Source organism: Epinephelus lanceolatus, chromosome 12 (assembly GCF_041903045.1).
Source record: "Epinephelus lanceolatus isolate andai-2023 chromosome 12, ASM4190304v1, whole genome shotgun sequence".
Lineage (NCBI taxonomy): Eukaryota > Metazoa > Chordata > Actinopteri > Perciformes > Serranidae > Epinephelus > Epinephelus lanceolatus.
This window is the reverse complement of record NC_135745.1, coordinates 27,921,132-27,938,661: the sequence shown is the minus strand read 5'-3', so window position 1 is coordinate 27,938,661 and position 17,530 is coordinate 27,921,132. Positions and strand designations below refer to the sequence as shown.

The 17,530-nt window shown below is 39.1% G+C and overlaps 1 protein-coding gene across 2 annotated transcripts; it reads left to right on the top strand.

Moving 5' to 3' along the window:
* The first annotated feature begins 1,224 nt into the window (after positions 1-1,224).
* On the top strand, positions 1,225-17,329 carry znf644a (zinc finger protein 644a). 2 transcript variants are annotated; one of them, XM_033650480.2, is made up of 6 exons: positions 1,225-1,532; positions 5,257-7,684; positions 9,129-9,716; positions 12,493-12,618; positions 14,098-14,203; positions 16,272-17,329. In XM_033650480.2, the coding sequence occupies exons 2-6, from the start codon at positions 5,260-5,262 to the stop codon at positions 16,465-16,467; spliced, it is 3,441 nt and encodes a 1,146-aa protein (XP_033506371.2). In that variant the 5' UTR covers positions 1,225-1,532; positions 5,257-5,259; the 3' UTR covers positions 16,468-17,329. The 2 variants fall into 2 exon arrangements, with proteins under 2 accessions (XP_033506371.2, XP_033506372.2); XM_033650481.2 differs by having other exon boundaries at positions 1,236-1,471.
* Positions 17,330-17,530: the final 201 nt, after the last annotated feature.

The following is a 17,530-nucleotide window of genomic DNA, read 5'->3' as shown; positions in this document are numbered from 1 at the left end:
GAAACTGGGCCTAGCTAGCTTTAGCTAAAGGGTTAGGCGCTAGTCAACAACTAGCTAGCTGCTAGCTTCAGTTATGACGACATTTTAACTCACGGCTAACAGTTAGCTTTATAATTTCCTATGTTGTTTTAAACTTTGATTTTTTTGTAATTTTTAAAATTATCTCCGGTAATTCCTAGCTGTGTTCTCACCTGTGATAATAAATAAATTTACTACACAAATGCTAACACAGGGTTGTCAGGTCAGGGCTTAACCTTTGACCCCACTAACGTTTCAGTTGCCATTTTTTTCCGCAACTTTATTGAAAACAGTGATTTATACAAAGTCAGATATCATAGAAACTGTCCAAAATAATAACAGTAATAATAATAAAATAAAGTACAAGTGACAGACTGAAATTGACCGATAAGAAAAGGAAGAAAAAAAAAAACAGATACAGCATTTAAAATCAAATAGCAGGGAAATTACAAAATGGCAGGTTATTATTATGTATGGTTAATACACTTTTCTTGTTATTTACATGTTCATGAGACCTCATTAGATAAAAAAAAATATATATCAAAAACGTTTTAAACAGGAGGATGGATGGATAAATTTCCATTGCTTTCAAAATAAACACATCTTTGCGTTTAGACTTAACAGAGTGACCAGTATTTCTAGAAATACATTGCAGTTAACCCGTCATTACTATTTTTTGGCGAGATTGATTTACCCACCAGTAACAACTTATGCACATTTCATATAACAGCACTGTAGCTTGACTTTTTATTAAAAAAATATTGTCTGTAGCTAAATACTGCCATCGATATTTAACTAGGCCGACTGTAAATGTTTATTGTGAATTAATTTCATCTTTATTGAATGTGTGTTCAAACACAATGTGTTCTGTTTAAAACTCACGAGGCTGTGAATAACTGAACCGGCTAATCACCGGCCATGAAGGCAACAAAGACCCGTGAGAAGACAACCATGGGGGTATAGTGGCAACATCTCTCATGTGTTGGCACACAATTCTAGTCTGTGCGTCAATGACAAGTTAACATTATCAAAACTAAAGGTGTTTTTTAAAAAAGCAGACCAAATAGTAACTGAAGTTTCAATTTATTTCCTCAATTAAAACGACGATTAACCGCCATCAACCTAAAAAAAATCTGCTACTCAAAGGAGATGGTCATTAACTCAGGTTTTTTTATGCCTCCTATCTGGAATGTACCATTACAAATCTTTCGGGGGGACATGGCGCCGACTCGAAACATCACCTGCGGAAATTAAACGCGACAGTAACTTGCGTAACTTTTTAACTATAGCTGTTTTATAGATAGTTACACAATTAAACGTTATCATCGGAGTTTGTCTTTGTCCTGTTTCTGTAAAGCCGATTGTAGTTACGGTTACCCGTACAAAAGAAATGATCTGTCCCACACCAGACCACCACGGAAAATGGCGACTGTGAAATAGATGGAAGACGAAAGTAAGAAATTATTCAATGCAGCGTTTAAATTGTGCCCTGTCTCCATCTGCACCGCTCGGAGGTAACGTTTGTTTGTTTATCATCATTTTATTGATGTCTGTGTGGTGAATAGCGAGGGACGATTGTCATTAGCTGTAGTTTAGCCTGAGGAATAGGTTTTGGTATGGAACAGCCTTAATGGAATGGTCTGCAGCTCCAGCAAGCAGCATCCAACAACACAGCGTGATATAAACGCCAAAGAAATGCAATGATAGCCTTACGGAACATAGTGTAAATAATCCAATTTGCTCTATATCTAGGTAGCTTCGGAAACGTATCCCAACTACTGTGTGTTGGCATATAACTGAACTACTGTGCTCAAAGTTTTAGCTCTATACAAAATCCACAACCGCTCATCAAAAGCCATTTACGAGGTCCATCTCTTTGCAGTTTCGGTGCTGCTGTGTAGATGTTATAAACACCTCTCTCTGCCACAGGAGCATTCACTTGGTATGACACTTTTATTGCCCTTCAAATCCAAGACCTCTCACGACCTTGTAGCGTTATAAATGGCCACAATTAATCATCTGAACAAAATGTCAAGTATATTATATTTAGCTATATTCATTTTGCAGTCAATGAATGCTGTTTGAGTCGAGAAGCTAACTCTGCTGACACTGTAAGTAACTGAACTGTTTACTTTTTTACATCAGACAAGCACATTCTAATGAGCAAGAACCATCTACTGCAAACTGTAGCTAGTAAACAAAGGTAATATTAAATATTGGACTTGCAAAAGCCTGAATGTCACTGTAATGCTGACATTTGCTAAAGCATGCTAAAAGCTGGAAATATCATCTTAGCCAGATGGTTAGAAATCTTCACCACCACTGATTTACATTTGCAATTAGGGCTGCAGCGAATGATTTGTTTCATTATTGATTAATCTGCCAATTATTTGCTTTACCGCTTGGATGTTAAAATGTCAGAGAACAATGAAAAATACCCATTTCAGTTACCTTAAACCCAAGGTGACGTCTTCAGATTACTTATTTTGTCTGATCAACCGTCCAAAACCCAAATATATTCAGTTTACAATGATATAAGACAAAAAACAGCAAAGGCTTACAATGTAGAAGCGAGAACATTTGAAAAAGACAGAGAACGTAGAGAACGTTTAAAAAAGACACATAATTATCAAAATAGTTGCAGCTCAATTCTCTAACTAGCCTAATTGTTGCAGCTCTATTTGTATTTTGAACATGACTACATTTTTAAACCACACTAACAGCCTCTAGTGGCAGCAATGCTCATTACATCACACTCTACAAACTGTACGTAACAAACAATCTATGGATGAGTTTGCTGTTTCGAAAAGGCTAAATCCATATTTATTTCTTAGCATTGACATGTTGCTGCTAGGGGTGTAATGACGATGTGAAGACGGTGTAACGTACATAGATCAGCGATGGAAAATTATCGTTGCAAAGTGAAAACATGGATACATATAGTCATTTTTAAGATACACCTTTATTTTGAAGTAGTGTCATCATTTCCATCCAAGTGCACCTCCTTCCTAAACATTCAAACAGTGCTAGCAGCTGAGCGCCAGGCAGATAGTGGTAAGCAGCCAAGAAAATAACAATTAGGATATTTACCGATATTGTCGCATATGGATTGCAGGGCCCTGAATTCAGTCAAATAAAAATCGTACCATGGCAGACTTTCTGATACCTGCAAATATTGTATCATAGTCCGAAGAATCCATATTGTATCGTATTGTGATGAAACTTGTGAATTACCCCCTTAGTTGCGACATGTGAAGGCTACATACATTAGCTAGCCTTAATTTACAAATTAAAGTTTTACGAGACTGCTAGAGCTATTTGTTCACCTTAAGCCATTGATAGAGAAGATAACATTAATGTTAAAGAAATGCTCAACAATCTGCTGCTTTCAGTACCACTATACAACAATGAAATCTTAATTGCTGTAAATATTATTATTATTATAGTATTTGGATCAGCGCTAAAGTATCCTTTAGCACTACCCTCAGTACATCTCCCCACGCAAATGTTAAAAATAGAATGGGTTTTCCCCAACAGCAACCTCCGGAGCTGAAAAATGAAGCCAACACGCAAGTGACAAAAACTGCAGTTCCTCTAATGGCCACTTGAGGCTCGCTCCAAAAAAAACTAGTCACTTCCCACAGACCACCGTGTTAAAATGCCAATTTTACAGAAGTAAACATATTTGGAACCTTGTACAAAAACGTGTTTTGGTCTTTTTAGCTAATTTCCCCCTTTATTACAACTGTACAGGCGGTGAATTTTGATATAACTCATCCGTTTGCATTTAGTTCAGGTTGAAAGTTTGCATAATTAAGAGCAGTAACAATTTGAGTGTCAATCTGTGTCGGATCTAGCCCCTGCTCTTCCATAGCTCTGACCTCTTGTCCAGATATTGTGCCCTCTGGCTCCAAAAACCAAGATGGTGACGACCAAAAAGCCTAACTCGAGGTTTTGGAACAGGAGTCCACAAACTAATGGGTGATGTCACAGTGGCTTTGTCCATTATTTTTACAGTCTATGGTTTCACCCCATTGGGAAGCTAAATGAATGTAGAAAAAGCCATGGCAATCTAGACATTGGATTCTAAGGTATCTTGTGTAAAGATGACATTTTGGCCTGAGGGTGGCAATAGAGGTACGCTGTTTTAAATTTAAGTTTATCTTTCGGGTGCGTTCGGATCGCCTTGAGCACTCTCTTATGCATGCAAGCACATATTCCTGGTACATTCAGGCCCCCAAGAAGTGCACTGGGCTTTTAAGCCAATTTTTGTAGTAGCCAAACAGCGAAATTACCTCCATAGTGTGATACTATGTGGCCCAGAACGACTTTTCCATAGACCACATGGTTAAAGAGACGTCCATAAATGTGGAGTGTTACAACCCACGTAGAATGAGTTGTTTCACAATCAAATTTGATCCGGTCAGTCTTATAAAATTCAAAAGTCTACAAGAGCCGCACAATTGTATAATTATATCCCTATTTACTTTAGCAGAACGCTAAACCAGACATGACCAGCTCGGCTAGAGAGCTTGCTCTATGGGCCTCACAGCGTGGAAGAAGTGGTGATCGTCTGGGTAATTTCGGTAGTCTAATTTCTTTGGCACTGAGCAACGTTCATAGAAATGAACAGGGCCCCACCTCCAACGTTGTGTCCGGTTCTCTTAATACATCTATGGTTAGATTACTTTGAATGCAAACGCTGTATTTTTACTGTTTACGTCACATTCATTATGAAAAAATACAAAACTGTAGTCACCACGACAACTTCTTAGAGTTGTAAAATCCTGCCTGTGATTATTTCAAACCGTTGTGCCGTGGTTTGGCATCTGACAAGCCTTTACACGCATTTATCTGTTTCTACAACTGGACTTCCTGTATCATATTTCATTGTCTATCCGGTACCTGAACAATTCACTCCCATCCATGCAACCCCCTGAGCTGATTTGGTATGAATGCCCAAAAACACCATACATCAATACACACAAACACTCACCACAACATTTAATAATATGAATATATCAAGGCAAAACCCCATATGACTGTAATTTTATTTAAAAAATTCACCTTCATCAATAAGCAACGACTCTACCTAGATTAGTTATCTGTTATTGTGCAGAGATGGACGGACCTATGCCTTAAGTGATAAAGGTTTAAATTTAACCTTTGAGATGCTACAGTGATAACTGTGGATCTTTTAGTACAATACTAAGAAGGCTTTACCTTTCTTCTTTTCAGGTCATGGCAACCCAAATGTCATGTCTGACAGGTGTTGATGAAGACGACAAAGATGCAGATCCTGAGATCAATGCCTTCACGCTCCTGCAAGAGCCAATGAGAATGGCCCAAGAATCCGCTTCTTGCGCCGATTCTTTCAGCAAGCCTTCTCTGAAACAAAACAGTGTCCTAGATGTTCTGTCCAACACAGATATGTTGTCTCCGGTTGGCCTGGGAAATGGACCTTCTTCAAATCAGGCTACACAAGCCCATGAACTCAGCAGCATCTCAGCAGATAAAGAGGAGGCCAAGAGCATCACCCCACTAAAAACAGTGCAGGAAATTGACACTGCTGGAATTTGGGGTTTTGATGCAGACTCGCCTGAGAACTCATTGGATGATTTTAGTAGTGCCAGTGATCTTCATTGGGACCCTCACAAAGAGTTTATGCAGTTTCTGTGGGACAACCACGGTGATTCTCCTGGTGAGGAGCCTAAAGATGATGTCCCTGCTGCCAACAGCCAAAGGAGAAGGAAACGGAAAATGGACATGGTTGTCATGGTAGATCCCTCAGAAGACCTTTACCCTGATCTGAGCCACAAGTCATCTGAGGAACTGTCCGATACCGAAGACCAAGTAGACTCCATTCCTGTCCGAAAAGTCAGAAAGTCAAGAAAGTTCTCCCAGTCACAGTCGTCACCAACAGGGAAAGTTTCCATGTATCCCAATGGAACTGTGAAGACCATCAAGGAAATTCTTTATAATGCACCTGCAAAAAATTCACATGAGAACAATATAGGTCACAGGCTTTCACCACTGAAGGGGAGGCTCACCATAAATTCTCATCCAGAGGAGAAGCCATCATGCTACCCTTGCTCAAAATGCAAGCTCATTTTCAAGAAAGAACATCACTTGCATCGTCATATGAAGTCCCATGTTGACTCTCCAAATTTGCCAAAGCCTTTTATATGCCGAGAGTGCGGGCAGTCCTTCAGGCAAAGTGGTTCGCTCATTGAGCACATGTCTATCCACCAGGAGAAGACAGCAAGACTCACTGAAGAGATCAAAGGCATGAATGATGAGAAGAAAGAAGCTAAAAAGAAGCTTTTTTGCCCTCAGTGCCCATTTGTTACAACCTGCCCAAACACATTTGTTCAACATGCAAAAACCCACGAGAAGGACAAGAGAAAGTTTAGATGTGACAAATGTAGCTTCAGAACTCTTAGCGAGAGTGATCTTAGGAGGCATAACATTATGCAGCATACTGTTATCACAGTTAGAAAGCAGATCCAGAATGATGACTCTGAAAGCTACTCCTGCAACATTTGTTCTTACAGAGTTTTTAGCAAAAATGTTTTCAAGAATCACCTCCTGCGGCGCCATCAACAAACTTATGAGGAATACGAAGCTGCACAGCGTATTGACAAAAATGCACAACCATCTAAGGAGCAGCACATGCCTACCAGTAAAAGTCCTGTAGAAGATGCAGAGTTTACATCGAAAATCTCTATAAAAAATCAGATCTCTCCTAAAAGAGCTTGTTCACCTAGTGAGTCCAATGACATTTCAGACTTATTCAGAAATAGCAAGATTAGGAGAGGTCTCAAGTCTCAACTAACGGAATCAAAGCTTGACAAATCCATCAATGTTCTCCTGTCCCGACAAAGATACGGAAAGAAAACTGCAGAACAAAAGAAGGAAAGCAATAATCACAGTACATCTGTTCAGGATTCCAAAGGTGACAAAGATGGCTCTGATCAGTCACCTGGAACATTGACTGTCAAGGTTGAAGATTCAGCTTTATCTCCAAATGGACACAAAAAGTCACCGTCTAAAAGGAAGATGTCCACTCCATATCGCAACACCTCTGACCAAGACTCATGCTTCATCTTAGCAAAACCTTTGCCAAGTCCCAAGAAAGTAACCCAAGAAGAAGAGGAAAAGGTGTCAGACTGTGACGAAAAAGACATATTCCAGTTCAAGGACACAGATGCCAACACCAACCTTTTTGACAACGGCATAAAGAAAGAAAAACAAAACATCATTTATACCTATAGCAGAAGAATGTCCATGCGAGGTGCCCTGCAGGAATCTAAGAGGCTGTTTGAGAAAATAAAGACTGAAGAACAAGACCAGACCGACCTTGAAATCAAAGAAGAATGCATAGAAACAGAAGTCTTTCAAGAGACCTTTGAAGCCCACCAAATACCGTTGAGGGATGACTTAGCAGAGGATTTGTCAGAGTTGGACTCGGACCACAAGAACTGTCCTTACTGTCCTGCAGTCTTTGAGTCAGGTGTTGGATTGTCCAATCATGTCCGAGGGCATCTACATAGGGTTGGACTGAGCTACAATGCACGCCATGTAGTGCCTCCTGAACAGGTGGCTTCTCAGGACAGGAGGCCACGAATTCGACGAAAGATGTCAACGATGCGGAGATTGAAAAAAGGTAATTCCATACTTCTATGTTCTTATGTTAATAGGATACTGTCCTTTATTATAGCTTAGCTTATACTTTTTGTGACTCTTGCCATCAGTGCTTTCTGTTATTATTGAGCATTAAACTTTACAATTGTTAAGATTTTGGAACATGGCGTCATCTTTAAAATTAGGTCCACCATTACAACAAAGAGGGGTCAGACAGTCATACAGGTTGTAAACAAACCCCCAGTTAGTCAGTTTCATTTGGATCAGAGTTTCTACAGCTAAAGGCACGTTAAAGTTAAGACTTTTTAAGATTTTTTTTTATTCCACTTGGAATTAAGTTTTTACCAATTTCATGATAATCAAAATTTAAGGAAAAAAAACCACAACTAATTACTTGGGATTAAAGACGATTTTGCCCAAATGTTGTAGCGAGGGTACTGGACGAGGGTAGAGCAGAACTGAGAAAAACTTTGTCGGCAGGTTTTCTTGCAGATTTTGTGCTTCTCACGCTGCCTTGTGTTGAATTTGAAAAACTTTGTGCATAAAATTTGCTGAGTCTCGTATGCGTTGCCTTGTACCGGTTTCAGCAATACAACAAAATCTTGGTTAAATAGCCAATTTTTGTGTAATTTGGAATTCCCCATTTTCATCCAGTGAGTACAGTGACAGCTAGCTAGGGGAAGTGGATCCTATGCTTTGAGTATCTCGGCCAGAAACAAAATAAAAGTGTTGTTGATTCCATTATCCTGACATGACATAATGCAAGAAGCATTCAGTTTATTATTTTTAAAAGATAGATGTTACAAAGATAGATCTTACCAATTTTTTGGACATTTTACAACGCATCGTCAAAGAAAAACTATTCATAAACTCCTACCTACCATGTCGTAGCATTTTTAAGACTTTTGAATGATTGGTTTAAGTCATTTTAATAAGGTCTTATTTTTAGATTAATAAATTCAGTGCCTTTTAAGACTTTTTAAGGATCCATAGGAACCCTGTAGATATTAGCTAACAGTAACATTATTACTGTCAGTCAGTTTGCAGACTGATTTATTAAGTCAGCTATTACCAAATATACTTAGCATAGTTGCGCACACTTTTCTTATGAAATTAAATATAATCAGAGACATTATTGATGCGCTCACTTTAAGTAAAATTGTACTTATTCTGGGAAAACTCAGCTTGTTTACAACCTGTATGATTGTATGTCACCCATAGGACCTTTTGTTGTTGTTTTTTCAACACCTCTACCTGTGTCCGAGATCCCATCAATTATTTTGGTGTGCTTAGTGTTCTCATGATCAATGGAACCAATGGACAGGCCAGCGAAAGAAAAACCCAAGTTTTTTAAATGGTTTTAAACAGTAGTTTTCCAGTTATAGTACTTTGAAGTCACAAAACATACACTTATCTTATTGTGTTTGTTCAATAATTATGTTTCTGATTTTCATCTTTTTTTCCAGTGTATCAGATGGAGTCAGAATCTGAGACTGTGAAGAGCATTCACTCCTGTCCATTATGTGGGGACTCATTTGATAACAGGACTGGGCAGTCCAACCACATACGAGGCCACTTAAAAAAGCTTGGTAAAAGCTTTGCAACAAAGAACAAATCCCCACTGTTTTTACTCCGAGAGTTGATGCGCGACAAGAAGGAGTTCCAGCGGGCACTTCAAATTCTGGGAAAGAGACGTAACCATTATCAGTACGGTGCTTCACCAAAGCTGTCCAGTGTCAACCGTTTTACGCAGCCATCCATTGGAATCCCAAAAAGTAATTCTATTTCAAGCATTTGCACTGATGCCAGACCACTGATGCCCACGTTTTCTTTAGCGGAAATGGAATCTGAAAAAAGTCAACTAGAGACTAAGCTGGATGTTAAAAGTTCACTCTCGGGCACGACTGCCTTGATAGGAATTCTGAAGAAGAGAAAGTGTCAAGAAGATGGCAGACTAAAGGGGTCCTCTCAGATGTCAAGAAACACATTAGCAGTTTCTTCAAACAGTGAGCACAGTTCGGGATCAAGAGTTGCATCTTCACTGCCAAAGTGCGGTAAGTAACTTATTCATAATGGTAACCAGTGGGTCATAGGGTTGTCACAATCCTATAATTTCTAACTTTAATATATTACTTTGAAAAATATCGGTATTTGATACCACGGGGGAAGTTAACATTGAGGGCAAACAATTTAAAAATTTATAAAAAGATAAATGTGACATGGATAAAACATGCTACTGTGAAAAGTACTTAAATGGTTTCAGATTTTCCGAATCAGTACGTGTCAATAAATTGATACTTTTAAAAACACCAGTAGGTTAGATTGGAATTTGAATTTGTTTTCTGAAGTAATATGATTAATTTTGATTTGGTTAATTACCAAGAATCCTACAATCCTTTTATTACGTATTAAAAGAATAAATAAAATGCAATAGAATAGAATGAATAAAACTAAGAGTATATATAAAACGTGTCTTTTTTTAACTTTTGTATATTAAGTGTCAAAATATGTGCTGAATTTATCTGTGATAAGCCAGTACACACTCATAAATGCATTGGTCTGGCTGTCTTATTATGTTTGTATTTGACTGACAGATTTTATACTAGGTTATAAAAATTTCAAAGTAAAAAATAAAGATTACACAAGTATTTGATCTCACCTGTACATTAAAAAGTTGGCCATCTACAAAAATGTCTTGCCTCAGTCTTGATGGCCTGTGAGCGTTAAACAAATGTAGATATACAGTACAGGCCAAAAGTTTGGACACACCTTCTCATTCAATGCGTTTTCTTTATTTTCATGACTATTTACATTGTAGATTCTCACTGAAGGCATCAAAACTATGAATGAACACATGTGGAGTTATGTACTTAACAAAAAAAGGTGAAATAACTGAAAACATGTTTTATATTCTAGTTTCTTCAAAATAGCCACCCTTTGCTCTGATTACTGCTTTGCACACTCTTGGCATTCTCTCCATGAGCTTCAAGAGGTAGTCACCTGAAATGGTTTCCAACAGTCTTGAAGGAGTTCCCAGAGGTGTTTAGCACTTGTTGGCCCCTTTGCCTTCACTCTGCGGTCCAGCTCACCCCAAACCATCTCGATTGGGTTCAGGTCCGGTGACTGTGGAGGCCAGGTCATCTGCCGCAGCACTCCATCACTCTCCTTCTTGGTCAAATAGCCCTTACACAGCCTGGAGGTGTGTTTGGGGTCATTGTCCTGTTGAAAAATAAATGATCGTCCAACTAAACGCAAACCGGATGGGATGGCATGTCGCTGCAGGATGCTGTGGTAGCCATGCTGGTTCAGTGTGCCTTCAATTTTGAATAAATCCCCAACAGTGTCACCAGCAAAACACCCCCACACCATCACACCTCCTCCTCCATGCTTCACAGTGGGAACCAGGCATGTGGAATCCATCCGTTCACCTTTTCTGCGTCTCACAAAGACACGGCGGTTGGAACCAAAGATCTCAAATTTGGACTCATCAGACCAAAGCACAGATTTCCACTGGTCTAATGTCCATTCCTTGTGTTTCTTGGCCCAAACAAATCTCTTCTGCTTGTTGCCTCTCCTTAGCAGTGGTTTCCTAGCAGCTATTTGACCATGAAGGCCTGATTCGCGCAGTCTCCTCTTAACAGTTGTTCTAGAGATGGTTCTGCTGCTAGAACTCTGTGTGGCATTCATCTGGTCTCTGATCTGAGCTGCTGTTAACTTGCGTTTTCTGAGGCTGGTGACTCGGATGAACTTATCCTCAGAAGCAGAGGTGACTCTTGGTCTTCCTTTCCTGGGTCGGTCCTCATGTGTGCCAGTTTGGTTGTAGCGCTTGATGGTTTTTGCGACTCCACTTGGGGACACATTTAAAGTTTTTGCAATTTTCCGGACTGACTGACCTTCATTTCTTAAAGTAATGATGGCCACTCGTTTTTCTTTAGTTAGCTGATTGGTTCTTGCCATAATATGAATTTTAACAGTTGTCCAATAGGGCTGTCGGCTGTGTATTAACCTGACTTCTGCACAACACAACTGATGGTCCCAACCCCATTGATAAAGCAAGAAATTCCACTAATTAACCCTGATAAGGCACACCTGTGAAGTGGAAACCATTTCAGGTGACTACCTCTTGAAGCTCATGGAGAGAATGCCAAGAGTGTGCAAAGCAGTAATCAGAGCAAAGGGTGGCTATTTTGAAGAAACTAGAATATAAAACATGTTTTCAGTTATTTCACCTTTTTTTGTTAAGTACATAACTCCACATGTGTTCATTCATAGTTTTGATGCCTTCAGTGAGAATCTACAATGTAAATAGTCATGAAAATAAAGAAAACGCATTGAATGAGAAGGTGTGTCCAAACTTTTGGCCTGTACTGTATATTCTAGAACTCACATTAAGACATTTACATCTACAGCAGCTGTTTTGAAACCGATATCTGGGTTTAGATCATTAGATTTTACATGTTGTTAAAGTGAGGTGTCATCAGCGTAAAGGCATAGAATGACAGCACTAAGATACCGTTTCGATATGTGACCAAAACTGATGAGCATGTTGCACATAAAAATGCAGAAGAATACCATTATTTCTATCTTTGTCTCATTACCTAAATAGCAGAATATCAGAAATTATCCATATAGAGTTTGTTATTTAAAGCAAAGACAAAACACATGTTCACACATTTCTAAATCTTACACTGTGGGATTTTATAAATTATAAACTTGCCACACAATAGGAAATCAGGGCCTGTTGTTATAGAGACCCCCAAGTCAACACCATTGACAAATAAGCATAACCATATTTATGTTGTACTTGTTTGTGTGTTATGTCTTTTACAGAGAAAGGTGAATTCAACAGGAAGGTGTGCATCCATTGCAATGCAACTTTCCACAGTGGAGTTAGCTTGTCTAATCACCTCCGGGCATATGCAAAACGAAAAAGGACTGCCTTACTCGAGGGAACCAGTAAGTGTCATCAGCAACAGTTTAAGTTGAAGACAGAAAGAAAACACTCCAAGAGCACAGTGGCAGTCTGGGGAAGAACTTCTCCACAAACAGTGTTTTGATTAATTAATTGGCTTCAGCAAGTTAAATCACATTTATTTCTGAAGTAGCAAATCAAGACTTTGGCCTGCAGATGTGAAACTTCCTGCCACTTCCCCAGAGACCTGAGGTTCCACGCCTGATAGTGGCTTGGTTGTGCAGTTTTTGTGAAGTGGGAAAACCAGTTAAGGTTCTCATTCTTGTTGCTGCACCAGCGACTCATACTGGTTGATACTTCCTTACATTAAAATGTATTCTTCAAATTCCCAGACCGGGAAATGTGAAGACTGAAAACAAAATGCATTATATCGACTTTCATTAAAATACTCTGTTAAGTTTTAACAACACACAACATTTGTAGAGATATTGACACATTTTATTCGTATAGTACCTGTATTCATATAAAGTACATTATCTGTACTGGTGGCTCGTTTAATCGGAGTATCCGGCTCAATCGTATATATTACATGAACGTTTTGGCTTCCCTAATCTTCCCACCGAACCCTGCTCAAACTCTCAAACACTGTTTTTTTTAAAAAAGGAACAAATAAGTCAAATATTAACAGTGAAAAGCCAAATCTGATTCGACTGCATAATTCTTAGTCAGGTACAGCCCTAATATCCACTTTACTGATGATTAATTATCAAAATAATTATAGTATTTTGTGAAAGCACAAATAGTCAACCCTAAAATATTGTGGCAATTTCAAAATTGGGATTTTTGGTCAAAAGATCGGGATATTTGATTTTCTCCACATCACGCACCCCTATGATCAGGCATGCTGGAGGTAAATTATTCCTACCCAATTGTACCCAAGTAACCTGGGCACTGTGTCTGTTTTAGGATCAGAAATCTCACACTGACACCTCAAAACTTCAGCAGATAAATTCAGAACTGTCTGCGGGGCCAGATACCAGAAGAGTTTGTGACGTCTGAATCATAGTTATAATTAGTGTACCAGTGGTTATTTGTGTCCTCCCCAAGGTCCAAGGCTCCAGAAGGGCGTCAGCAATTGAGATATTGCAGAGATTTTAATCGTGGAGCTCGCTGGGTGTGTCCTTGCCTTCAGGACCTACTTTTCCTACAGGCACAGATCATCACACTTATATCTTGGGCCTCGTGTCTTGGCTACACTGGATTGGTCTGTGTAGATGAGATACAGACCATTATGCCAAAACCTTAGTATAAATAAAGCTAGGTGAAATAATGGCTGGGCATCCAAACTGACTGATTTACTGAACTAGCAGTTCAGTACAGTTGTTGGAATATCACTGAACAACACCCAAACTTTCCAGAGGTTATCATAGAGGACATATCCATTTTAAAGTGTTAAATCATTAAGGCTGTGCTGTAATCTTTAAAGTCGTGCTGTAAATTAACAAAGTCACTTTGTCTTTCAGCATTTGACTGTAAAGTAGGGAGGAGGCAACGCTCAAGGCCTGGCTCAAAGAAGAAGACACTGCCCTTACCCCAGACTCCAGAGGAAATGTACAGACTCACCTGCAGGTAATGCTTTTATGTCATTTATACTTACAGTTTTTTTAAATGGTGGATAACAATGCATCTGCAGTCCAACAGACTTCAACAGTCATTGTTACCTAGTTGCCCTGGGTAACCAGATTTGGACAACTGTCAAATGTTTGATGTGGTTCGTTTGCTTCTGTTGCCAACAGTTTTCTTTTATTTATAAAACAAAAACTGCCTTGATGACTGAGACGCGTTTCCATGGATGTGCTCCAAAAATGGTGAAACAAGTGAAAATGAGTGTGGAGTTACATGTCACAAACAAGTATTGAGATGATTTTGCATTGTAAAATAGCAGCTGAACCGACAGTAAGACCACTAAACCTAAACAAAGGGAGCAAAACAGCAGAGGCCATGAAAAAAAAAAACGGTTGCACAGACTGTTACAGCAAGTAGGCAATAAACACCAAAGTTTGCAATATAAACACAGTATGTGACTATTGTCATAATACAATATAATTTTTTTATTAAGTTTGCTTAAAAAAGAAGTTACATCTAAACCTAATCAATGTGTTTACTGTAATTCAGAATTCATTTGGCATCTTTCTTTCGACTCCTCCGTTTTGTAGTGCACCAACAGAAACAGCATGAAGTGAATCCAATTTATTGTCTCTATATTTGTGTTTTACTATTTTAACTGTTAAAAATCAGTTCCTTGTAAATGCTGTTAAACAGAAATCTGACAAAAGTCTACAGCCATGTTAGCAGCTCTGTGAGGCTTTACTTAGTGCAGTGGTGCTGTAAGCCAAATGCCAATGTGAGCATATTAACAAGCTCACAGTGTCGATGACAACATGCTGATTAGAGAGTAGACACCGGACCCGACAGATCAGACATGGTTCAGACAAATATTCCCAGTGATATTCGTGTTCAGGTGGGGTTCAACCTACTTGACATAGTCCTCCATGCTTCGCCTTCCAGTTAATATCGGCTTTCTCGCAATGACGCCCATCGGTTTTCTATGAAAATGACACGAGGAAGCACCGGAGTGTTTTCCTTTCATTAGCTGTGTTGGGCTGGGTCCAAAAAGAATGCCAGTTGGGTTCAGGTCGTGCTCAGTTAGCGTCCTCTCGGGTCATGTTCAGACAGACACATGCAGCCCGAGCAGCCCTCTAATGCTAATGTTCAGCAGGTGTGTTCGTAAGCGTGCTAACAATTGCTAATTAGCACTTAAAGGAACAGTGTGTAGGATCTAGGGGGATTTAGTGGCATCTAGCGTGAGGATTGCAAATTGCAACCAGCTGAGGTTCTCCAAGCTAAAATTTCTTGTGTTTATCGTTCAGGAGGGTTTTACCGGGAGCCAAGTTGTCCGCAGACAACAAACAGCCTTGGTGATTTAAATCAGTAAAAAGACTGAATAAAGTAGTTTCATGTTCCAAATCAGCATTTCTCCAGCATGTTTGGCACATCGGAGACAGGCTGGTAGCTCAGCACCTGCTTATGTGTGCTCATTTATAAACATTGCGTACACACAAAATGAGGCCTAAAAGAGGTGTACGCCACCTCCCACGCAAAAGTTGTGATCTATAAAAACAGACTTGATGGGAGAAACTCTGACCCATGCTTACCAACATTTTGGAGATGGACAATTGGTGATGCAGATGGTGAGGTGGAAGTTTTTGGCTATACATACATTTTTAGTATGGGTCCAACACATTGCTGAATAAGTGCGACCCCAGGTGATCTAGTTCAAGGGGTGTTAACGTCGGCGCCACTGTTGCAAAGACAATCCTGTATCGCTTTTGGTTTTCCTCATAATCTAGCAATGGGGCTCTTCTTTTGTTGCGTAGAGTTTTTACAGGTACATTGGTTGCTCCACTGACCGCCATTTTCGCTGCTAGCGATAGCAACGGCAAAAATAAGCAAAGATAATTCCCTCCATAATCGTGAATCGTATCGCAATTGCTGCATCAGTCAAAATAATCACAGTGATTCTTTTTCCGAATCATCAGCCCTGTTTTATTTGCACAGTGGTTGACTCACTTCCTCTGTGCTGTAAATCGAGCCTTCGTTTTCCCGGGAGATTATCTGTCTCTTCTTCTTCACACAGGTTCTGTGACCTCGTCTTCCAGGGTCCTTTGTCGGTCCAGGAGGACTGGATTAAACATTTACAGAGACACATAATGAACACTAGTGTCCCTCACACTGGGCTAGGCATGGTAGAGGTCACCTCATTGCCCACGGACCCCCCGACCCTCAAGACTGACCAAGACAGCTCTCTGACAGCCACACATGCTGCCTCATGAAGCCAATGGGGACCTTTTTAGATTTCAGTAGACTCTATGTGTATGTACATTTGATGTTCTTTCACTTTTTCTTTTGTCAATTAAATACTGGCCAAAAGTACAATATAGTACCATGATGGGGATATTGTACACGTTTGGACATTTGGACAGATGGAAAAATGAATTATTTTGGATATTGTTACCTTTTTCTGTTTTTACATGGTCCATTTTTTGGAAATACAATTCCAGATGGACAGACTGTTTTCTTGTTTTATGCAGTAATGTAGTGTGGAATCCATTTCTAATGAAGACAACTTTTACCTCAGATTTCTCATGGTTTGAGTCCGTTTTGTCAAATTTGGGAGCACCTCTCTTCTGTATCGATATTCACATTTACAAGATGCATAGAATCATGTTTTTTTGTTTTGTTTTGTTTTTGTATTGCAACATGTTGAAATCCAAGCCCACAGTCTCTGTTTTCAGGCCACAGAGTAAGTGAGATGAAATTTCGACTGAAAATGGCAGCACCTGCAAGCTCACGGTAAGCAGTTCCAGGAATCATGAGTGGTAAAGTCAGTTAACTATACAAGAACAAAAGGAAAAAGTGTCTGCAAACTTGTTATGCATAGAAAGTGTTTTATAGTATTTCAGTAACTGCATTGTTTCTAATACAAATACAAAATTAAAACTGAAGGTGGTTGAGAAAAAAAAAAAAGACCGAACAGGCCCAGCCAGTGCTGACAATGCCTTTCATACATGTCACCTATATTTAATGTTTAAATATACTGTTTTGAAATAATTTAATTTTAAATGTACTATATCACACAGATACAATGCTTAAAACATTTGTGTTGTTCTAAATAAAAAAAAAAAGAAAAAGAAACAAGTCGAGTTTTTCAATCTTTTTTTTTACAAATTATAAAAACATTGAATGCAGAAATCTACAAAATTACAAACTTGATATTTTTACGGTGACTGAATGGTGATGACCCGGGAGACCTGCAGCTAACATTAATATGGGAGAAATGTAAAATGACAAACCATGTGTGAACAGATAGAAGTAAATCCATACAGTGTGAACAAA